Source organism: Anas platyrhynchos, chromosome 5 (assembly GCF_047663525.1).
Source record: "Anas platyrhynchos isolate ZD024472 breed Pekin duck chromosome 5, IASCAAS_PekinDuck_T2T, whole genome shotgun sequence".
In the NCBI taxonomy this organism is placed as follows: Eukaryota; Metazoa; Chordata; class Aves; order Anseriformes; family Anatidae; genus Anas; species Anas platyrhynchos.
This window is the reverse complement of record NC_092591.1, coordinates 52,014,606-52,038,700: the sequence shown is the minus strand read 5'-3', so window position 1 is coordinate 52,038,700 and position 24,095 is coordinate 52,014,606. Positions and strand designations below refer to the sequence as shown.

Genomic DNA, 24,095 nt, shown 5'->3' with positions numbered 1-24,095 from the left:
CGGTGTAGAGTAACTGTGAAACAATGAGCCAAACAAAATTACAAAATGAATTTATTCCAAAAGCATAAGGGAACATTTACAATTCAACAAGATGGTAAACAGGTGTCTCCACAAGAACTCACTGCATTAAAATTAAATATGAAAGTAGGGAAAAAATTTCTAACTACTTCTGAGGCTACAAGAACTTTGCACATCACCTCTGAAAAACAGGAAACTCACTCAAAACTCAGTGAGAAAACAAGCTGCTAGTACCTGGTTATTAGTCTAAATACAAGCTACGTTTAGGCTTTGAGATAACATTCTTAAATCCCCTAAAAACACAAATTATAGCAACAAGTGCAAAATGTCTTTTTTTTTTTTTTTTCTTCTTCTTCAATGGAAGCCTGTTACCTATCCATTCCCTGTTTTCAGAGTGACACTTTGATCTCTTGAATTTGTACTTGATAACTCTTTGCCAAGTTTGTTGGTTTTAGTGACAAATCTGAGTTCAGCAGCTGGCACGTAATCAGAAATAGAAAGTAAGCTCGTATGTCCTGGAATGTCCAAAGTTTGCTGCCTACTGCTCCAGAGCTGAGCAAGAATGGACTTAAAATTTAGTCAACAACTTCTCTAACTTCAACATAGTTTTGGTATTCTGTCCTTTTGACTGCAGTGATAAATGTCAATGTTAATGAAGACACCTGAATCAGATTTACAAGCAAATACAAATGGAACTAGGTGGCAAAACATCACTTTCAGGCATGTGTGTGTGGATATCAAATGGCTGCAGGAAAAAAAAGGAGAGTAAGAAAATTCTTCATCCTTCTAAAGCCTAAGCTATTTTACATCAACACGCCCTGTAACACTTTTTAAAAATTGTCTTCCTCTGCCCCAACTTCTTTTTTACTACCAGCTAACCCCCTTACAATGTTGAGTGACCTGAGAAGTAAAAATTTTAAGTGGTGAGAATAAAAAAAAAGCATTGTGCTCTTACATTGTATTTTCTGGGTGTATACCAGTAAATAATAATCCCAAGTTGCTATGAAAAAAAATAGCATGGAATTGTTAATTTTTCCACTTGAATTTAAGTACATGCTGGAATTTTTCAATGTTACCCAAAATACAATTTTATTTATATATTTTTAAATGCAACTGTATTGGTAAAAAGACAAAATGAAACTGAAAAACAATCCTTGAGTGCCAACTAACCCAGAAATCTGCAAAACACAGAAAAGAGCCAGGTACTGCTACGCTCCAGCTCCGGTCTATGAAGCTTAATCACTGCATCAATCTTTATCCATTCCTGAAATAATTCTATTCATTATTACCTTTTTTCCTGTTCATTTACTGTAATTTCATGGCATAAGTATATGCACATATTCATATTCAACATTAAGAATTCCTTTTGCAAAACACCACTTTTGCATTACAATGCACGGAGAAGAGTAAGATGTGCAAAACAGAAAAAACACCACATTCTCCACATCTCTAAGGAAAAGGACTGCTTCATGCTACAAGCAAAATAAATTTCCAATCATGCTGCAAACTTCAGAAAACCAGCATGTCTCTCAGTCAAGTCCATTATAGTAAGTAAATAAAATCAAATTTAGCAATGGTACTCTTCTCCACATATTGCAAAACATGGTTACAGATGAGGAAAGGATTACTTCAGCTGCTAAGCTTATCTGACATGTATCTCTGTAATCATGCCTTTCCTGTCCATTACTTAATACACGAACTCAATTACATAGTTTGTTATGCAGTAGCTGATTTTTAGGTTAATATACAAACAATTAAGATGTAGCTTTTGATAAGACATCTATGCTCTTTTCCAATTTTGAATAAATCCTGAAGACACTTCAAAAATAAGAACCCAAAACTGCTGACTGTAAGCATCCAAAAATACAGTTGTAGTTTCACTATGGACAAGTTGTAGTCCGTTAGAAAAGTAGATCATACATACAAAGGTATAAAGAACATTTAAGTCAGTCCTAGTGGAAGGCAGTCCTTGAAGGAAACAATATTCCAAGCAATCTTTTGCTGAGTAGTACTTTTACGTTAGCCCATTGGGGCCAGGGAAGATACAACGGTCTACTCAGTAGATTCTTCCTCGACTACGATTGCCACGTCCTCCCCAGCCTCTTCCACGTCCACCACGGAAACCACCTCTTTGCTCTGAAACAGAAATTAAAACTTTTCATACACATTCATGCATGCTGATCAGAATTAAACAGTAATAACTGGAGGCTGACTTAAGTCTCTGAGGTTAATCTTGCTTATTACAAGATCTCCGAGTTGCACCCTGATGGACACCAGACCCTACCAAGTGTAAAACAATGGCAACAGAGCCTCTCTAAGTTAAATGCAGTCCTCCTGTATACTATGATACAGGGCTCTCCCATTATTTTAGAACCACTTTTGAACCAATCAGTTTTAACAGAACTGAAAATTGAGCTGTAAATAACTTCAGCAGCTCACTCTTCTGTCCAATAAAACCACACTGATCTTCACGTTTGCCTGACTCACTCCTAATGATTTCATAAAACTGATGGCAAACCACAACTTTGTAAGCCTGTCGTTTCCTGTCCTTAAGTTACATCAGCATACTTAAGTTTCTTTGTTGGGCTGGTATCTCACTATATACAAATTGAGGATCTTAAGCATAGCTGGATACCACGCAAACTATTTGTGTACTGTGGAAAATTTTTGTTTCTCTTTGTCAAAAACAAATTTGATCAGAGTGAAAAAAGCACAAAACATTTTTTTAAAGTTTCTTGGGATTTGTTTGAAAGTATTATCAAACTCCCTTTTTCCCTATCCATGCTTTTTCTTCACGTACAGCCTTAAAATACAGGTCATATTAACCTACAAAGAGAACCATGGGCACAACTCTAACTAGAAAAAGTTTTCCAAGATGCTTAACTTACCGTAAGAAAAACTACCCAGGTTACTACTGTATTTTCCACTGGGAGGATTATATATCTGCCTGGCATCCCTTTTTGGTCCTGCCGAAGCCTTCTTTGGAGGTGAACTTGAGGTTGTATCTTCACTTGTTCTTTTTTGACTGATGGAAGAAAACAAAAACAAATCATTTCACCCCTGTGGTGACAAGTACAGCAACAACAGCTGTTCAGCCTTGAAGATCAACAGTTGTAAACTAGTGATAGCTAATGAAGATGCCTGGAATAATACTTCAGAAGAGGAAGTAAGCTAATCTCCAGTTGTTTCAGTCTATTGCATCCCTAAAGCAAGACCAAGGTATCATACCACAGCCTTAATTCCTTTCAGGACGGGTGTTATTTTTGGTTGTGAAACTTTTAGCTCATGCACACCGTATACATTATCCATACGCAGCTTGAGATATTTATCTTGCGAACAGCAGAAGCTAACACCCCTTTTTTCATTTTATCTATATATTTTTATATATAAATATTATCTATGTTTTTCATGAAAAACCTCTTACCTTGCATCTGCCTTCTGTACTGGTTTCCAGGACAGTGTGACTGTACTTTTGTAAGAAGGAGGAATGTGAAAGAGATCCTGTGGAGACAAAATTGGGCAGTTTATTTAACATTAAACCCATGTCAACTGTACTCCAAATTTTTAGGTATCTATAGAGACTCCAGAATAGCACTTACTTTCCAACAATTTTAAAAACAAAACCTTTTAAGTCCTATGGCAACTGTCTTACCTTGCTGTCTTAGTTCCATATACTTTAGTAGGAAATTCAAATGAAATCTGCTATCAAAGTAGTAATTGCAATTACTCATACTGCAATTACACACAGTCTTTCTCTACCTCTGCATGTAAAGCACCTTTTAATGAACTACAATGGCTATACATCTGATATCCCAGCTAACGTGGTTAAAAATAAAAAAGGCTTCTCAAAAGCATAGGCAGCATTTAATTCATGGTCATGTATTGAAGATGGGAGATGAGAAATGAAGGAATACAGGCCAACTAGGGAAACCAGTGGAGTTCTTAAAAGGTGGTTCGCAGAAATCAAAAGGTTTCAAGTGCTATGGATAGAAATGGCTTTCTACAGCTCATCTCTCCTAGGCTCTTTGGAAAAAAGAGGTCTGTACAGGAGGCTTGCTTTGCCTCCTTCTTCCATCTACTTGCATCTCTTTGAACGCGTGTCTCCCTACCATGGCAGAAAAGGGAAATAGAAGGGAAAGACAACTCAGCCAGAATCCAGAGACCCCTAAAGCAAGGTTTCCTGCTCCTGCTCCTAACTGCTGATGCTAAGAAGGGCCCTGACACCCTCTACCAACAGCAGCAAAGGCTCAGAAGTTTGTTTAAACAGCATATCTATTTCTGCTTCAGGTACAGTTGAAGCAGACAGCATCCTGAGCTGAATAACAAAAAATACCTTATTCATACAAGTTGATTCAAATTTATTCCTTTTTTCCTCTGTAGGTTTCTCTACTTTGTGAATTTACTCCTTCATCATGTTAATACTTACCTTGATTAAAACATTGATGTTATTTGTTATTTTCAAGGCAACCACTTTGATCTTGTTCTGTAAAAAAACAAAACAGACCACTATTGAATACCTTCTATTACTTTAAATTATACCAGCTGCATTTCATGAAGTTATAACACTAAACTGACTGCGATTCATTGAACTACTGTAGCAATAGTAAAAGGTGTGCATGCTTCCAAGAATAAATGACAACTGTTTTTTAGACTTCCAGCAGTTCTGTACTAGCTAGTGGCTTGTAATGTTCCAGTGTATTTCCCAATCCCAATTTTTCCCAACATATAAAACTTCCTCCTTCAAAGCAAAGACACAGAGCACGTATGAAATACATATGGTTGTGCAGAGTGGCTTAACAAAATTACCAAAAACTAAAAGATCTTTTTAGCTTGCAGAACTCAGCATCAGTTGTGATGCTGCACAATAAGTGCACAATATTGTGCAGCTGCACAGTAAGTTTTCCTCATTCCCTCCTCCAGAAGTGGCACATTGACAATGACATCACTAGTGACATGGCCACACCACACACCAATCTGACATCCACTCAGGTCTATAAAAGAATGGACAAACAAGAGTGCAATTTAAACAGTTTAACACTAGCAGTTCATACACATTTTTCTTTAGGCAAACTCGCTTTTTGGTATTTCCAACACACAAGGCACTGACTAGCAACAAAACAGTGTCAATACGTACAGGCACTAACACTTAACTGTGTTACTTCCAGCTCAACACTGGTTCAGAAATCTACAATACTGCAAATTTCCTGCTTAGAAATTGAGAAGACTGCCAGATGAGATCAGGAATAGCAAGTGCATTCTTCCACTATCAGGTTGCAGTTACACCATTACGAACCACTTTAAAAAATAGCAGAAGTAATGCTCAGGAAAGCTCTGACTGCCCAGGATAAGTAATAATCCAATCAGATACTGAATCATTATCTCAACCGCAGCCTTAATAGAGCTTCAGTATTATCCAAAGCCTTCCTGATGATCTTGAACCTAAACAATCTGCAGAACTCACCCCAAGCTGAAGGGGATGAGGTGTCAAGTTTTTAATCACAGTCCCCAATGCCTACCAATGTTTTCAGCTACTTTGAATGATAACCCGTAAGCTCTTACTTCAGATCTGACAGCACCCAGAAACACAAAGTTCATTAATGCTCACTGAATTTTAATAATTAACTATAAGCGTACATGCAGAAAAATAAAACCCACATATCTGAAGTAAGACTAGTGCACAAGCTGAGTTCTTATCAGTCATCCAAAATACAGACAACTTAAATATGTTTAAAGGGAAAATGGTGATGATGTTAAAGTATTATTCCCTTAATCTGTTTGCATGCTTACAACAGATGTTAGCCTGTTAATGTGCACCAACTGTTACTTCTGAAGGCTCAATCAGAAAACCAGGATTCTTACACAATACTTACCTCCTCTGTCTTCAAGGCTTCTCCAGTTTTCCCTTGGAGCGCAAGACGAAGCTGTCGAATATACACCTGCAACCCTCGAGCAAAATACTGTAGCCTAAAAAGTTTTAAAACAAGACGTTAATTTCATATATTCCTATAAAAACAAAACAAAAGATAAGCAAAAGAAAGTTGTAATCTTTTTTTCCTCCCTTGAAGGAAAATGCTCAGAAATAGTCTTCTACCAATCTGATTTGTGTTTCTCTAGCATCCAGACACTAATAATTCATCCTTTCTAACAGAACTCAAACACCCACCCTTAGACAATTACCTGATTTTAAAGTCTTTCAATTTCTCTGCATTCAACTTGGCTGTGAGGAAGTCTGGAAGCTTACGACCTAGCTGATGGAAGCTATACAACAGACACTCCACGTAACTGAACTGCAACTTGGGCTCTTCACTGCTGGCATTTTCCCCGTTCTCTGCTTCCTCCGGAGGAAGTGGCATATACTCCTAATGAACAGAAAGAAGAAACAAACAGGTGAGGCACACTTACACGGACTGGCAGTTTTCTTGCAGTGTTCATACTGGAGGCTTTATTTCTGCTTTTTTTTCCCCACCCTTGTACTAACAGGATCAGGTGCTGCACAAAATCCTGGTGCAGGTGGTTTGCCTATACTCACACCACTTCACACCCCCTGCCTAGGAGGAAATATGATGGTAGTGCTGCTACCACAGAAAGCAACAATGGACTGCACTAGTGCTTCTGAAAGAGTGCTTGCTGCCTTTGCTTAAGAACAGCAGCACAGATGCAGCGTTTGATACAACCCAGCATGAGTCTCTCATCAGTTTAGAATTTTAAAAGTAACAAAACCACGAGTACACTGAACAAAAACCATTATGCAGCTAACATTGTACCCTCCTCTATATCTAGAAGGGCTCTGGATTGCAAATTATGTTTTTCCTCGAATCACAGACAACACTATTTGCAATATAGCCATACTCAAAAAAGGATAAATAGATTAATGGATAAAAATAACTTGTTTTGATGAAAAATGTTCATTTTAGTCTTTTACTTAAGTAGAAATTGAATTAGTCTTACCAGTAACTTATCAAACAACTTCTTTAAGTTTGATTCAAGCTTTTCCATATCTCCACAAAATGAACTCATTTCCGCAAGAAGCTTCAAGACCTAGACATAAGGATAGCTGGTTTTTTAATGTGTTAAAAGTTATGTATGAAGGCTTACGTTTCAAACTAAAAAGAGACTATTATATCATTATGGTTGGCATAGTAGAGGTCAGTTATTAAAAAAAACGTAATCCTCAGGAAAGAATACAAGGAAGAACATGCCTAGTCTGTTCTTCATGTCTCCACACATGAGTAAACCCCAGAAATATGGGTGTTGCTGCCTAATCCCAACAAGCACCATTAATCAACAAGTGAACAAAAACCTCGACAACTCATGCCTGCAGCACAGCTCACCTCCACAGTGAGACTCACAAAGATCGAACTGCAGCTGCAGCTCTGATTAATGTAACCAAAATTGCAGACATTAAACCACTCCCTTAGGAGACTAAATTAGCACAAGCCATGCAACAAACATTTCAGTAAATGCTACATGCTTAAAAAAATTGACGGTAATATAAAGCTGATTACGCTGCTCTACTTACTCTAGCCGTGCCTCAAAAGCCTGGGACAAACAACACATGCTTTAAAAGGCAACACTCAGTCAGGAAAGTTCAGGTCAGCAAACATTTTTTGTCTAGTGTAGCTAGTTCTCCTCCAGTACAGATGTGTATTTCTTAGGATTGAAACGGATTGTAACCTTGGCTTACCTCTAACTGGATATCAACACCCTCCACTGGAGTAGTCAAAGAACCGAGGTTCGGAAGCACATGCTCACAGAAGTAGGTAACAAATTTTGTGGAATGAACGTTCTTCTGCAAAAAAAAACAAACAAACAAACAACAACATCATGCTTTATTCAGGCTACTCTGAGTTTGAGTGAGTTAAATGATTTTTCCCCCATCACCCTCCCAACCTTGTAAATGCCCTCCACAGAGCTATACCTTAAGGCTTTATTGAACTTCTCTCTAACTCTGAAAGACAGAGACCCTGCCAGGTAGCTTAAGCTCAGAGGCACTCTGCAACAGGAGCTGAAAAGATTGCCTAAAACCTGAAAATAGACCTTTACATGCTGCAATTGCCTGGCACTGAACTTGTATTAATCAAACATACAATTATGATGCTAGTGTGAGAATCTTGTCATAATTAACTACAACGTCTTAAATTTGGAAGAAAATGTTGAAGACCAGGGAATACGCAAAAGCTCTTTGCATTCACAGGTGCAAGGGGTGCTTTCCAACAATCTAACACATTAAAAGCTAAAGGTGGAGAAGTACTGGTACACTGTCACTCAAACATAAACATTCAGAACACTGAAGAGGAAGGAGCTACAGCTATTAACTTTCCACAACATTCCTCACACAAAACAAATAAATACATACTGAGAAGAGCGGCACTGCCTGCCGAGTACACTGTAGAAGTCTGTCCACACAATCAGGGTCAGTGGGATTGAATGTTTGCTCCAGGTCAGCTTGTTCGGCGACCAGCTCCACCAGCTGCTGCCTCCCACTTACTGTCTGTAGGCTTTTTAATCCAGACAGGATTTTCATGAACAGAACAAATTCCTCGCCTGTCACATCTTCCAGCACCTTAGTAAAACATCAGAAAACATAATTCCATCGTGATAATTTGCAAGCCTCCAAGTCAAATCTACTTCATTTGAAAAGGTGAAATGTGCAGTTATCTAATATTTAAATTATCTCCTAGTTATTTAAAAACAAAAAGGTTAAAGGAACCCACAAAAACATGCAGTATAATTCTATGCATCTCCAAATTAACTAACTGCCATCATGTTCTGCATAGGTAACATTTTTCTTCAACAGTAACCTTAGGACAAAATTTTTTATCTAACAAAATTGTATGTTTCAGGCAGAATAAATCCTAAATGAGTATCTACTTGACTGACAGTCTTAATACTTTTTGTGTTTTTTCAGCTTAGAGAATGCACTGGAATCTCATGAAATCCAAAAAGGACAAACGCCAAGTCCTGCACGTGGGATGAACCAACTTCCCTTAATCTGCACACGCAGGGAACTGGCTGTCTGTGGAACTGCCCAGCTGCGAAGGCCCTGAGCATCCTGGGGACTGGAGGCTGATGAACACTGTCCTGGACCATGACAAAATCATAGCCAATAGATTGAGGGAATCAAGCAGATCGAGGATTCTCCTTCACTAGGCTCTCCTTAGACCAAATCTGGATCATTTTACCTAGTTGTGGGCCTCTGCCACAACAAAGTTATTGATAAGAAAAAATTTAAGACACTTACCTTCTTTGATTCAGTTAATATGAACTCTTCGACCTCCTTTGTCAACACCTCCTCCGGCAGGGTTTTCAGTTTTGTAGAGAGGAACTTGATGGCCCTCTCTCTCACAATATCCTCCCCCTGAAGAATTTGACTGAATAAGCCTCCCAAAGTCCCTGAATGGAGAATAAATCAGGTAACACAAATTATTTTAAAAGTTTGGAGCCGAGCCTTCAACACATTAGAAAGCAATTTCCTATTGCAAGACTCCACAAAATATTTTAAGATAATTTTCACGTCTTTTGACAAAAGAAACTGCATACTTTTATTGGTCTGCATATTTCAGATGCTCAGCTATTGAGAATTTCGGTATCATTTGCAAAACAAACCAATGAGTATGTCTCTAACTTTTGCATTGTACTAAGATACAAATTTGGGTCCTGCTCTCATCCTGTGAGACTGGGAAGTATTAATAAAAGACATCTAAAGAAAAAGGTGTCCTTTACCTTTAGCATCCATCTTAAAGATACTGAGCAATGCATTGTTGACCAAATTGAATTCTGCAGAATCATCTGAAGAGAGAAAAAAAAATCACATACATATCCTTGAAAGGCAAACATAGAAACACAGAAAGATTTCTGGTATCATACAAGAAGGATTCTATCTTCAGCATTATTAATAACACAACTTGTACTTAAACTACTATTAGACCAAAGAAGTAGAAACCCATGATTACGAAAGCTGGAAGCAAAAGAAAAAACAATTTGTCATTTCATCTTCCCCCTCTTGCCCCCATAGCTTCGGTATTACAAACTTGATAGGACTGAAAACCTAAAGCATCGTTTTAATTCAGCGTGTTTGGTCGTTGTAAGGAACAGTTGAATAAACAAGCTCACTCTTACTAGATTAAAGTAAATCAGTTAACTTCTTTCTAATCTACAGAATTCCTAGATGGACGAAACAATTCTCGTTGAACTAAATGGAGAAATGTACATGTTCCTAAAAACTATGTTTCTTCTGAGAAGCAAATCTGTAGAGACTGAAGCATGCATTTTTAATATAATTTTGAACATGTAATATTTAGCACTTCAAAAGCATTCTGAAATATAAAAAATACATACTGTACATTAAATTCGGAACTGAGTATTTTGTACAAGAAAATGTACTGCATCAAAGAAAAAGCCTTTTTTTAAAGGTTTCTGAATTAGAAATCCAATAGCTCTCAGTTAGAAGGCAGTTTCTTGTAGACTGTAACTGCGTATCTTTTTCTTCTACAAATGCTTTTAGACAACTTGAATGAAAAAAAAAAGTCTGAGATATAAAAAAAAAAAGATTTTTAATTTAGATCTGAATAATTAGCGAAACTAGTGGCATAACTGGAGAGCAAATATAAAGAGGTGAGAAAGAACAGAAGCAGGACATGAATTCCACTGGGACAAGCTGCTTTGTAACAAACTAATGAATCAACACAAAATGTTTTACAGAACAAAACCGCAGACATTTCTAGGTGTGCACAAGGAGATCAGCCGAGAAACTACCAATGTCTCCTACCTGACTGGAGAAGCTGGGTCAGTATGTCTGCTACCCGGGGAAGGTTATCTCCAGTGGCAAACTGAGGCAATTCCTTAATTGCCTGGCGCCGGATCTGTTGAAATTGTCAGCAGCATGAAAAAAAAAAATTACAAAAAAATCAGGTAATTCTATTTCCATATGAAGTTTGATAAAAACAAACAAACAAACCAACAACAAAACCAGAAAAAGACCACATTCTTTTAACAACTCCCTGGTTTTCAGGTACAAATGAAATTTTCTTGTCCCTTGCAAGATTTATTAGAATCCATTACCATGAAGTGCTTTGAAAAGAAAAATGTAAGAAATTCAAAGAAACCGTATCTAAGCTTTGTTTTTTTTTTTTTTTTTTTTTTTTTTTTTTTTCTCTCTGCAGAGATAGGCCACTGATCAATGATGGGGGTGCAAAGTCCAACGAAAATGGATTTATCTCCCCATAACATCACACAGTAGGTTTTTCTGTTGCTGGAATACACTAACATGCTTGTGTCTTTCAGCTTTCCAAAGACCAACCTTCCTCCTTCCCCTTCCCCCAAAAAGACACAAGTTAAGGAAAACCAAACCAAAACCAATCAAACAGAAAAAGCAAACAACAAAAAAAGGAATAGCAAAACATAAATGAATGTATCAACTTGATACAAGCTTCCAGTCCTTATTCTTACAGAAACATCTTCATCCTCACAGAGGTCCAACTGGGCATTGATAGCTGAGTCAGCTAATTCAGGAAAATGCTTGAAGAACTTCGGAATGAACTGGGCTGCGAGCCTCTTCTCCTTGGCACCTCCTTTCACACCATCCAAGATCGCCTGGTAAGCATCCTTATGCTAGAAGAGGAAAAACAGAACACACAAATAGAAAAATCTTGGGGTAATCTCAAGACAAAGGATTTTTTTTCTCTCCCATTTACTGCATCTATTTCAGTGAACTATATTATACAAGCTTTATACAAAGAAGCACATTTCTCTCAGAGCAATAAAGTCTCGTTAATCTAGTAAAATTTGCCTCTACCAACTGTACTGTTATTCAGCTCCTCTACCTGTTCAAGAGCTTACTGTTCAAACTGTTAGGGCTAACAGCTCTTGCACACCACTTGTGATTAGATTAGTGTAAAGGAATTACACGATCACCTTCTTCACTGCGCTTAGGCATTTTTTCAAGGAGTTTCTTCTTTCTGTCTGCTCTTTTATTGTTTCTTAAGCAGAGGCTACCTCTCCCAGCATCTGCACTGGAACAAATCATGAGTGATTTTTAACACGTTTTGCTCTAAAGCATCTTTGGCATGTTTGAGCAGTTTACTTGAATTGGGGTAAAGGAGTTCTTAACACATCTGTTAACAGAGTCCGGATGCAATAAGTAAACAACAAAAAATAAATCTCCAGTTGAAGTACAGAAATAAACACTTCAGCAAGAGTGGCAAGTTCTCTAGCAGCTCCAGCTAGAGATGCACAGGCACTTCTGATTTTGTGCATGCACAACTTGAAACTTTAGAATAAATTCATCCAGTTTGCTCTGCGGCTGTGCCTTCATGGCACGCTCAACAGCATGGGCAGGAACGCAGCAGCACAAACGAGCAATGAAATGCGCATTATCATGGCTACTGGTTCTGAGAGTGCACATTAAGAATGACCTCTGGTGGAACAAATTACTTAAACCTAAAAGTGTCCAAACAGCAACTGAAATAGAGTAGCTTGGAGCAGCCTGTGTTCCATTAATTTGTATTACTGCTAATTGCTCCTAAGACACAGTTCAGGCAGAAGTTTGTTTTATCTTCTCCTTAGCAGCAATGAAGAAAAAAGTAGGCAAGTGCAGAAAATGAGTAATCCTTTATTTTTGCACTTTTCCTCCCAATCTGTAACATATGAATGTCCTAAGCCCAGACTAAAAATAGACCTCTAATCCATTAATTACTCTAGATCAGCTCTTTGACTGATTTATACTCTATAACAACCATGACAAGTTTAACGAGCTGTTACAAAGTATGTCTTCCTCATTATTCTAAACCACTTCCTGGTAGTTGTTTTTTTTTTTTTTTTTTTTTTTTTTTGACATTGTCACCTTCATTCTGCCAATGAGCTATACTCATCCTACCTCTGTTCCTTTCTCAACTGAAACACTTTTAGGAGCTGAGTATTTCTGCTGTTTTACATTATTCCACTTAATGTCATAGTTCTGGTTGTCCCCTGCCCTTCTCATGTTCAAAGTTTCCTTTTTGAGGCAGCGTGACTATGGCTTCTCACAGCGAGAAATCACATTCATAGGGATATTAAAAGATAATAAAATCGTAAGTGGGATAAAATCAACGAATAAGGGACAATTACTCATGGCTTCTCAAAATGCAAAAATTAGACATCAAGTATGATTACGAAATGACAAGTTCAAAGAAGGTAATTTGTTCATAAAGGTTAATGAAGTAACAGAACATTTTGGCATAGAACATTCATCTGCCAGAAATATAACCAGATAAAAGAAGTGCCAGAGAAGTTTGCTGAAGAACATCCTAGCATGAACGCAAAGAGTCTCTCCCTGACTCTGGATGCCCATAAGCTGTAAAGAAACAAAAGCCAGGAGAGCACACCAGGAACCATCATTCTAAACTTGCCCTGCTCTTACCCCGAGAGGTTTGGAGCCATCCAGCACTGATCCTGCCTCGAGCAGCATTCTCAGCTATCCTGGAGCTCATCTATCTCACACTCCTATTCCTACCTTATGAGAGGTACCCACACTCATGAAAATGATAAAAGACTATGAGTTTGTTAAAGAGCATGCTACCAGCATCTATTTTATTCTGCACCTCTCCCCCCAGATCTCAGCATTTTAGTTCGATTTTTCAGTTGCCTCTAAGCTGCTGTCTTTGCTGGACTGCCTGCAGTGGTGGGGGGACGGTCACACAAAGTGAGCAGACCTGGAAAAAAGTAACTTTAAAAGCAAACAAACAACAACAACAAATAAAACCCTGTTATTTGTTTTCTTAAAGAACTGTCCACGTAACCTTGTGTACCAGTATGTGGTTAACAACCCACTGCTAGATAAAAAAAGAGCTCCTTTCCTATTTAGGTACATTTTGACAAAAACATAATAAAAAAACACTTTTACTACTTTTTTGGGGTAAGCATTAAATAGCATGCACGCCTCATGCTATTAAAGAATTAGTTTTAAATACGGAAAACATTTTGGAGCTGCTAACATGGGCATCCCCATGTTTGATGAATTTAGTACTGGTGCTGCTGTGCGGCAGATCGTGCCTGGATTTTACCCCTAAAGCCTCCTGTGGCGGTGAGGCCCGTTCGTAAGGAGGCAGCGAGGCGCTACCAACCCCTAACACCCTCCCGTTCCCCCGTCCAGCTCCTGCAGGAGCCCTTTACCACAACCCCCCCCCGCCACCCCCTCCCTCAGGGCCGAGCTCCCCGGCCCGGCCCGCGGCGCCACTCGAGCCCCAGGCGCGGCCAGGCCCGGCCAGGCCCCGCAGGCCGCCTCCCCGCCGCACCTGCCCCGCCGTCTCGGTGGCATCGGCCAGGATGCCGTAGTTGCGGTAGAGCTCCTCGACGGTGGGCATGGCGCGGCGGGCACGGGGAAAACTGCGGGCACAGCCGACACCGAGGCGGACACCGAGGCCGCCGCCGCCGCCGCCGTCAGCACCAGCGAGGAGGAAGGCGCAGAGCGGCCGCGGTAGGAGGGGGGCCGCGCGGCGCCCTCTGTAGGGCCGGCGTAATAGCATGACATAAAATAATAAAATAAAATAAAACCGGCTGGGGGGAGCTCGGCTTGAAGCAGGATGTTTTGTATACAGTCACAAAATATACACACATATATTCGTAAAATCGGTGGTGCCCAACATATCACACCGACTCCAGAAAGGGGGCGTCGAGAGCGCTCGATTAGACCCCAAAGGGGCACGATTAAGAAACTGGTGTGAGGGAGAGGGCGACTGCCAAGGGTCTGGGGGCGACACAAAGGAGACTTGGTGCTCCAAGCTGGGCCAGGGGGGCTGTGGCACCCTGCGAAGGTGGTGGGTGTTGTGGGTGTGCAGCCTCGTGGGGCTCCAGCACAGCTTCAGCCTGCCTGAGGAAGAAGAAAAGCAAACAACTGGGAGACCTGTGGCATGGGAGGCTTCTCCGAGAGAGAAATCCATCCTGGGTAGAAATCAGGCCCTTTTGTATCATGCACACATAAAACGGTGTATGGCACCACCACTCTGGTGGCCCGTAGGTGCTGTTAATTTTGGTCTTCAGCTGAGAGAGCCAACAGATGATGATGTTTCTTGGTTTCCTTTATTTATTTATTTATTTTGTAAAGAAAAAAAAAAATATATATATATATATTTCTCACATCAGTTCACACTTTTGCAGCCACTCCCCTCTTTCCCAAACTATTTTGCACTTTCTCCGGTGATAAGCTGCCCCTCAGTTTCCTGTGTTCTCTTTCTAGAAGCTCCCTTCAGGCTGTCCCCGGCCCTCAGGTGCCCAGCTGCAGCCCCAGAGATGCCCGGTGTCCCCAGCCAGCCCCTCCAGGCCATGGGGGACAATCCCCTCACCTGCTGCCAGCTGGGCAGCCATTTTCCCCCCTCAGTGTTTTGCCGCCATTTTGTGAGGTCTGCCTGGCCCTGCTCTTAGCAGCCAGGGCACCCTGCTCCTTTTCCGGGTGTGCGTGCTTGCTCAGGAACCTGTTTACCTTTTGCAGCCTTTTAAGTATTATGTCACTTTTCTGCTCACTCCTCTTTTTTTTTTTTTTTTTTTTTTTTTTTTCTTTCTTATTTCTCTTTCCCCATAGTTACCCTTCGAATCACAGAATCATTAAGGTTGTAAAAGACCTCCAAGATCATCTGGTCCAACCATCACCCTACGACCAATGTCACCCATTCAATTGTGTCCCTAAGCACCAAGTTCAACTTTTCCTTAAACAACCCCAGTGACTCCACCACCTCCCTGGGCAACCCGTCCCAATGACTAACTACTCTTTCCGAAAAGAAGTGTCTCCTAATTTCCAACCTAAACCTCCCCTGGTGCAACTTGAGGCCATTCCCTCTAGGCCTATTACTAGTTATCTGTGAGAAGAGGCCAACCCCCAGCTCTGCACAACTTCCTTGTTAGTTGTAGAGAGTTGTAGAGGCAGTTGTAGAGAGCAATAAGGTCTCTCCTGAGCCTCCTCCAGACTATACCATCCCAGTTCCCTCAGCTGCTCCTCACAGGACCTGTGCTCCGGGCCCTTCAGCAGCTTCGTAGCCCTGCTCTGGAAACACTCCAGGGCCTTGATGTCCTTGTACTGAGGGGCCCAAAGCTGAACGCAGGACTCGAGGTGCGGCCTCACCAGAGCTGAGCACAGGGGGACGATCACCGCCCTGCTCCTGCTGGCTGCACTATTCCTGGTACAAGCCAGGATGCTGTTGGCCTTGTTGGCCATCTGGGCACACTGCTGGCTCATGTCCAGGTGAGCACTGACCAACACCCCCAGATCCTTTTCCTCTGCACAGCTTTCCAGCCACTCTGACCCAGGCCTGTAGTGCTGCATGGGGTTGTGTTGGGAATTGGCATACAGGATGTGGACATGTACTCGTGGAACAATTGTTCCATTTGAGCTTGCTTTAAGCAACCAGGGGTAGGCCTTAGAAATCTCAGGGCCTGCTGTAGCTGAGCAAACCAAGCTGCCAGAGTAACTGTGAGAAGCTCCCACGGCAATGCTCCCACATCGCCCAATTAAGGAACTCAGAAAATACTGTTACCAGCAGCTGGCCTCAAGGACTAGGTCTACGTGACCGCTAATCACAAAGGGGATTGTTTTCCTGACTGCTAATCAAAAGGGGGGTTCTTTTCTTGCAGGTGGGGTTGTTTTCTTATAGTTGTTTGTCTGAGTGCTTTTGACCAATAATCTTGTGTGAAACACTGTCCGCCCCTGTAAAGTTCACTATAAAAGTTAGGCTATTCGGGCAATAAAATGGAGCAGCATGATCTGACTCAACTGGTGTCTGTCGTGCTTTCGGCCGTGCTTCGCAACAGGGTTGTTGTGGCCAAAGTGCAGGAACCAGCACTTAGCCATGTTGAACCCAGCACATAGAAACCAAAGTACCTGCAACAACTGTCCCTGTAGGCAATGGATGGAGGACACACATGGTGAGCTCTAATGACCTAAAAATGTGATAAAAAGTAAAACCACTGCAGCAGCAAATTCCCCTTGTCACTGGGTGCATTAGCATCCTGGTGGTTTCACCAGCACTTGACGTGACCAAGAACTCCATGAGACCATGATGCTGTCAGACCCAGGCCTGGCCCTGGTGTGTTTGTAAATATATTGTTCATCCAAAGCTGTCTTCCTAATATTTTGGTTAATCTTAGCAGACAGAAGAAAATGTAATATTGGAGAAAGAGACATTTTTCAGCATCAAGAGAGCTTCATGCATGCACAGCTTACCTGAACCTTTCATTTTCTGTGGTAAGAGAGCTTGTTCAGGCCGCTGGACAGATATTGGGAGATGTCCATCTCTTGCCCTCAAACACCTTGCAGTCAGCATCTCTGCTGAATGCAGAGTTCAAAACTCTTTATAGTCTACTTTATTGGCACTACCATGGCAAGCTTTACACCTTGGTCCAAAAGGTGGAAAGATGAACCACATTTAGTTGCTTTTTAACCCTCCTGAAATATTTATGTAGACGGAGGTGCCTCATTATCTCTTTTTCTTCCTTGCTTCCTCAACACATGCTGTTAGATGGTAATTACATTCTACAGTAACCATCAATAATCAGACCAATATGTAGCATTTGTACATTATTGTGTGAGAGCTGTGGGGGAAAAATAGAGAAGTAGGCATGCATGCCTGTGGGTAAGAGAGGGGCTGTGTACATGCTAGGAAAGATGGGCACCTTGTGGCACAGCAGAGCAGGTGCTGGAGAGGGGTGGGAAGGAGTGGTGGGTTGAACTATTCATCCTCGGCTGCACTAGAGGGAGATTAATGAGTAGGGTGGGATGTTAAGCAATTTCAAAATACTATAATACCATTATATAATGTGCTATATACACATACATACAGTATTTTAACCACAATTATACATATTGCATTGTAATAGGTATTATATGCCTTGGAATTATATTATATTACCTTCTCTGGCAACAGTCCATTCAGCTGGGGTCAGTGACTCTAAAAGAGAACATGAAAAAGGAAAAGGGACATTCAGAGCCACATTAAGAACACATTTTCTGCAGTGTTTATTCTATTTCTGTCCTTGTTCTTCTTCCACACATCACCTTCTTTTTCTCACCTACTTTCTTGTTGATTCACATCATTCTTCTCTTAATTCTTCTCTCCTTACAGAAATTTCCATCTTCTAGTCTCCATCTTACTCATACATGATTTTTTTTTTATTATTATTATAATGAAGCCTTAAAATTAGTTACCATTAGTCTTCAGCATTAATATGGAAGGAATAGGAATGAAGAGTATTACAAGTCTAGGACACGTTGTTTGAAATTATTTTTAAAAGTTAGTCAGGTATCTCTTGGTCTGTTATAGTTGGGATATTTTTGGAAATGCATCTGTAGAAACTCAAAAGCTTCAAATGCGTATCTGTGAATGGCAACATAGCTTGCAACAGACTGTGCGGTGCGAGCGTCCTGGTTTCACAGAATATGATTAATGTGGCCATCACTTCGGATTTTCATCTCCTCTGTCTTCTCAATCTCATGCCAATTCATGTGGTGATAACCCTATGGAAGTTCCTGAGTCATTCACTAATGGACTGCTACCATTGTACATTTGACTTCCATCCCTGCATACTGGCCACTAATCCCCATACATTCGCATCATTGCTGATCCCCACATAATTTTCAGTAGGTTCTCCAGAAGAAGAAACTTGTGAAATTTACTTGTGAAATCATTGAAATTTGCTTCTTTTTTCGGATGAATAAAAACTACCGCTCATGTCTCAGAACTGTCTTGCTCATTGGTGACGGATAGACCATATGCAGCTGTGTACAGTGGCAGTAATAGGCTTGCTTTTTGACCACATGGGGACAGAAAGAGGAGATATGCTTAACAAAAACATCTCACAGGCACAGTGGTTCAATCACGTGGATCCTCAGGTACCAGGGCTGAAAGGTTTCTGTGAGACAGATACCCAGTGGATAATAAAGTGTCTGAAATTGAGTCCATTAGCCAGATTGTGCCAGATGAGCAATAAATCCTGAATTCTTGTAATTTTCTGTTTCCCATTCTGTAGAATCAGACTTGAATCACTAAGCCTAGTTTTACAAATGAAGGGATATAGCAATTATCCCCATTCCATCCTAAACATTGCATAGCATTAATCAGAAAAAGGTATTTGGATATCACGGGGGAACAAAATGAATGCATAAAATTGTTTAGAGATGTAATGCCTTTTGTTGGCACACATTCGAGGTACCTTGCATGGTTATAAGCATCATGTTATCACATGTCTTCAGCCTTGGCTCTATCTAGCCATTAAATATTATTTTATTATTTTATTTTATTTTATTTTATTTTATTTCATTTCATTTCATTTCATTTCATTTTAACATTTTGTTTTATTTTTATATATAAATAAAATAAATATATATTATATTTTCATCACTTTAGTATTTATTTTGTCCTTCTCGGCATGCTCTGACCGAGCTGCAGGTGCTCTCCATGGCGCGGCTGTGTCACACGAAGGCATTTTCATCTTCGCCTCGCTTTCCCTGGGTCGGCAGGCGGCACTCGGCGACCACGGATGGAGCCGGGCGTCCCCGCCTCTGCTCCTGTCGGGACTGAAACACCGACAGAAGAAGCCCGGCTTTGCAGGCTGGGCAGAGAGGTTGTGTCACCACCCCGCATCTGCGTCCCCAAACAGAGCGGGACCGAGCCTCTATTGAAGGAGTGCTGTGCAGGATTGAGAGTCAGGCTGCGTTTCTGTCTGAAAAAGCGGTACAATGGGCTGTTCCGAGTGACATTGCCAAACTCAGCAGAAGAACAAGATAAGAGAAATAAAGGTTTTTATTGTTGTTGTTTTTTTCCTATTTTTTCATGTTGCTGACTTTGTACGTGTGATAGCAGTCTGATGGTATCGGTCCTGCTGTTTACCCAGTTGCAGAGTATCCTTTCGAATGATTTGTGAGCCAGGCAGTAAGCCTCATTCTCTTCTATAACTCAGAAGGCTCAAAGGCCTGACAAAGCATTTGTGCCTTGCATGTTAACTATAGTTAACTGGCACTATTATTTGGAGCCCACAATGTGTGCCTTTCCGCACTGGAAAGGTTGTTTAAAGATTGAAAACTCCAGACTTGCCAGAGTCAATTTGATTCTCTTGCTAGTGTGGACTATTCATACAGCGATAATAGAGGGGAAACATCTCAAAGTGCAGAAAAAAAGTGGCTGTGAAATACAATGTGTGGCAAGACAAAAATGGAGACAGCAGCTATGGATTGTTCAACTCAAAGGGCATCTATGGAAGGGAGGCAGATGACTGGTTTATTCTGGGTTTATTCTACCTACATTGAAAAGATCCGTGTTTATACAATGCTGCTTAGGGCACATTAATGGGGCAGATAATGAGTCCTCCATCCTCCTTTTGAAAAGATATAAAATGGTAATTTGCTGCGGGCTAAAGCATGGATTATACATTAGTGTAGTTGAAAAGTTGTAGTAATATTTTGAGGAAAATTTCAAAAAGAAAGTGCCATAAGATGTTTTCCAAACATTGGAATGTGGTTAGTCATGAAACTTCTCATGCAATCTCATATGAATATTCATGTTTTATTTCATGAAATATTCCCTGCCATTCTGATGAAGTATTTCTGCAACTTGAGTAAGACATAACCCTGAAATCACACAAACCAGACCATACAAAATACTCATCTAGTATTTTGTGAAATATTTCATGAAACTACATAAAATATTTGTGCTACCATCCATGAAGTGTTCTCTCTTGACACCTTGTTAAATTCTGCAACATCAATGGAATGTTACACAAAGCAAAAAGAAAGCAATGCAGCCACAAGTTTAATGAAACATATGGGTAAAATCAAGTTGTGTCCTCAAAGAAGGCATCCTTGAGTACGTGTCCCAAGCAGCTGTAAGTTTGGAGAAGGAATTACACTGCTACCTTCCAGTGCTCAGGGAGCATTTCCACCTTGTTCTCACCACGTTGGGCAAAACTCAGTGCTTCTGCCACCAGCAGGTAGTTCTTTACAGCCTTGCCATTTAGTGAGAGGCAGTAATGTTTCTCCTTCTGGCACTTGAATACTTCCTAACATTATCTGTATCTACAAATGATTAAGCAACTCCCTTCTAGCATGTTATTAAGTAAAAGATTTAATCACACATGAAGGATGAGCAGGTCTTTGGAATTACAGGGAGAATGCAAACACCATTAGTCTGTTATGTTGATAGGAACAAATCACCAGTTTTGTTGAATATGAGTTTGCAAGCTCCTGGCAATATCTGAATCATGAAGGTTTCGAGACCATCTGCATTCACAGTAGTAAGTCTGCCATTGTGCTCATCCAGGTATGGCAGCCCAGTGCAATGGTACCCATTTCTGCTAACAGGCTCTGACACCTTGTGCAGCAAAAAGAGTGAACAGACATCCAACACATCTTATTTCAGACTGAACCATGTGTGCACAAAGCCTTCAATAAACTCTGAACAGCGGCAAACCTCGTAACATCGGCTGACACTGCCTTTTCTCACTGCCCACCTCCAGCAGAGAAGTTCAATCTGTCTGCACCAAACTGAGCCGAGGAAAACAGGGGCAGCATGCTTACCTGCAGGAACTCCAGTCCTCAGGTAGGCGTCAGGGTCTTTGAGCCAAATGCTCTACACAGACATCCAAAAATTTGGCCTGTCTTACCCAGAAACCCAGCAGATGCTGATGATTGTCCCAGGACCCTCCTCACCACTTGCATCCTGTCTGATAAATTCAGAGGCAGCATTTCAGCCATGGATGCTGACTCACCCTCCTTGCTGAGCTGCCTGCCCTCCTGGGCCTTCCAGTGCTCCCGAGGCTGGTGAGACAGCTGTTGTAACCACTTCCAAAACTGTGAGAGCTGTTCCACAGCGGGATGGCAGGTTGGCAGAGCAAAGGCCACATGGCAGCAAGCTGTGAGGACATCTCCACAACTTCTGTGTATTTGCAGTGGCATTTGCAATGGTGCAGAGCACTGTTTTCATCTGTGCTGGGTGGTGAGAGTGTGAAAATGGTGCAGGCTGCTCAGGAGGACAGAAGAGAGAGCAGAATCAGGAGTATTTGAGGTTCATTTTTAGCTGGCTTTGGCAATGTTCTCCACAGGTACTTCAGCAAAATTTCAGCATATGGGATTGAATACCTGAAATACTTGGAATATCTGTTCAAAACAGCAGTCAATATTGCCAGTCCCAGACAAAAGTTTGGATCTTGACTAGATTTGAGATAAATAATATCGCTCTAAGACTCTGAGCCACTCTAGTGAGAAAAATCATCCTAAAGAGATTCAGGCCTTTATTACATTGGAAAAAGTTTGATGGTAATTTGTATTTCCAATTACTCTAAAAAAAGGAAAATGTTATTTTCCTTTCTCTCATTTCTTGAACTAGAGAAATTAGACTGCCAAGGAAATTTTTCTGGCATAGCTCTAAGACTTTTATTGTCATGGGGATGTCAATTAATGTGCTAGATTGCTATGTTCTTAACTTAGCTGTGCCAGCAAAACTTCTGCATGTAGAACAGGTTTTATACTAATCTGAAAACTCAGAAAAACAACAACAACCAAGAACAGGACTTTGTTTAATAAATTGTTTTTGAAGTCTCCACTGCACTCCTTAATGTTTTTATCCTTGTAACTATCCTGTATTAAGTAAATGAATGTACAGGCATGTATTGCATGTGTAGAGTTTTTAGGATGTAATACTATACCACATAGGTTCTGTTATTGCATTTAGAATCATAGAATCATAGAATATCCCAAGCTGGAAAGGACCCACAAAGATCATCAACTCCTGGCTCTGCACAGGGCAGCCCAAAATCAGACCATATGGCTGAGAGTATTGTCCAAGCACTTCTTAGGATCATGGAATCATTAATGTTGGAAAAGGTCTCCAAGATCATCTTGTCCAACCATCCCCCTACCACCAATATCACCCACTAAACCATGTTGCTAAGCATCACTTCCAACCTTTCCTTAAACACCCTTATTCTTGAACTCCAGCAGGTTTGGTGCTGTGATCACTGCCCTGGGGGGACCATCCCAGTGCTCGACCACCTTCTCCATGAAGAACCTTTCCCTAACCCCCAGCCTGACCCTCCCCTGTCCCAGCACCATGCCATTCCCTCGGGTCCTGTCGCTGTCCCCAGAGAGCAGAGCTCAGTGCCTGCCCCTCCGCTCCCCTCGTGAGGGAGCTGCAGGCCGCCATGAGGCCTCCCCTCAGCCTGCTCTGCTTGGGCTGAACAAACCAAGGGACCTCAGCTGCTCCTCATGTGTCTTGCCCTCTGGACCCTTCACCATCTTTTTAGCCCCAACTTTGGACACTCTCTAATAGTTTTAGGTCCCTCTTCTTCTGTTGTGCCCTAAACTGCACGCAGTACTTGAGGTGAGGCTGCGCCAGCACAAGGCAGCAGAGGCCAGTCACTTCGCTTGACCAGCTAGCTGTGCTGTGCCTGATGCGCCCCAGGATATGGTTGGCCATTTTGGCTGCCAGGGCATGCTGTTGATTCATATTTAATTGGCCATCGACCAAAACTCCCAGACCGCTTTCTGAGGGGCTGTTCTCCATCCTCTCATTCCCCAGACTGTACGTATAACTAGGGTTGCCCTATCCCAGGTGCAGAATCTGACACTTGCTCTTGTTAAATTTCATATTGTTGGTGATTGATGAGCTCTTTAATTTGTCAAGACCTCTCTGCAAGACCTCTGTATCCTTGAGGGAGTCAGACTTAGTATTATCCACAAACTAACTTATTTATGAAAGATCAGATCATTTATGAAAACATTGAAGAGAACTGGCCCTAAAGTGGAACCCCGGGGAACCCAGCTAGTGACTGGGTGGTAGCCTGATGTAACCCCGTTTACCATAACCCTTTGAGCCCAATCTATTTGTATCTATAACTAATTTAAAATTTATTGGGGTGGCTGGTGGTGAGTAGATCCTGCAAATACATGTTGTAAGCTGCAAGCTGTTCCTTATGAAAAGTATTATTTCATATTTTGTTGGCTAAATACAAAATGTTATATACTTTGTAAACTCATCTGTCATACTCTACAAAAGCATATATAGGCCCATGAAAAGATTTTAGCCTATGCAATATAATGTGTACATGTGACTTATAGACTGTAA

The 24,095-nt window shown here is 41.0% G+C and overlaps 1 protein-coding gene across 1 annotated transcript; it reads right to left on the bottom strand.

Moving 5' to 3' along the window:
• Positions 1 to 34: 34 nt before the first annotated feature.
• Positions 35 to 14,476, bottom strand: API5 (apoptosis inhibitor 5). Its single transcript, XM_027457629.3, has 14 exons — positions 14,289 to 14,476; positions 11,467 to 11,628; positions 10,787 to 10,880; positions 9,742 to 9,807; positions 9,260 to 9,411; positions 8,375 to 8,581; positions 7,703 to 7,807; positions 6,967 to 7,056; positions 6,196 to 6,377; positions 5,889 to 5,982; positions 4,445 to 4,501; positions 3,443 to 3,519; positions 2,907 to 3,043; positions 35 to 2,154 (listed from the first exon to the last, which is right to left on the bottom strand). Exons 1-14 carry the CDS (start codon positions 14,355 to 14,357, stop codon positions 2,075 to 2,077), a joined length of 1,572 nt encoding a protein of 523 aa, XP_027313430.1. The 5' UTR covers positions 14,358 to 14,476; the 3' UTR covers positions 35 to 2,074.
• Positions 14,477 to 24,095: the final 9,619 nt, after the last annotated feature.

Bases quoted from the DNA above. Each gene is read 5' to 3' on its own strand.
- API5 (XM_027457629.3), bottom strand. From the start codon at position 14,357: ATGCCCACCGTCGAGGAGCTCTACCGCAACTACGGCATCCTGGCCGAT. The intron at 7,808-8,374 runs GTATGTATTTAT...TTTTTTTTGCAG, and splicing joins AGGCAGTGCCGCTCTTCTCA to AAGAACGTTCATTCCACAAA. The intron at 2,155-2,906 runs GTAAGTTAAGCA...TTTCTGTTTCAG, and splicing joins CCTGGGTAGTTTTTCTTACG to AGCAAAGAGGTGGTTTCCGT.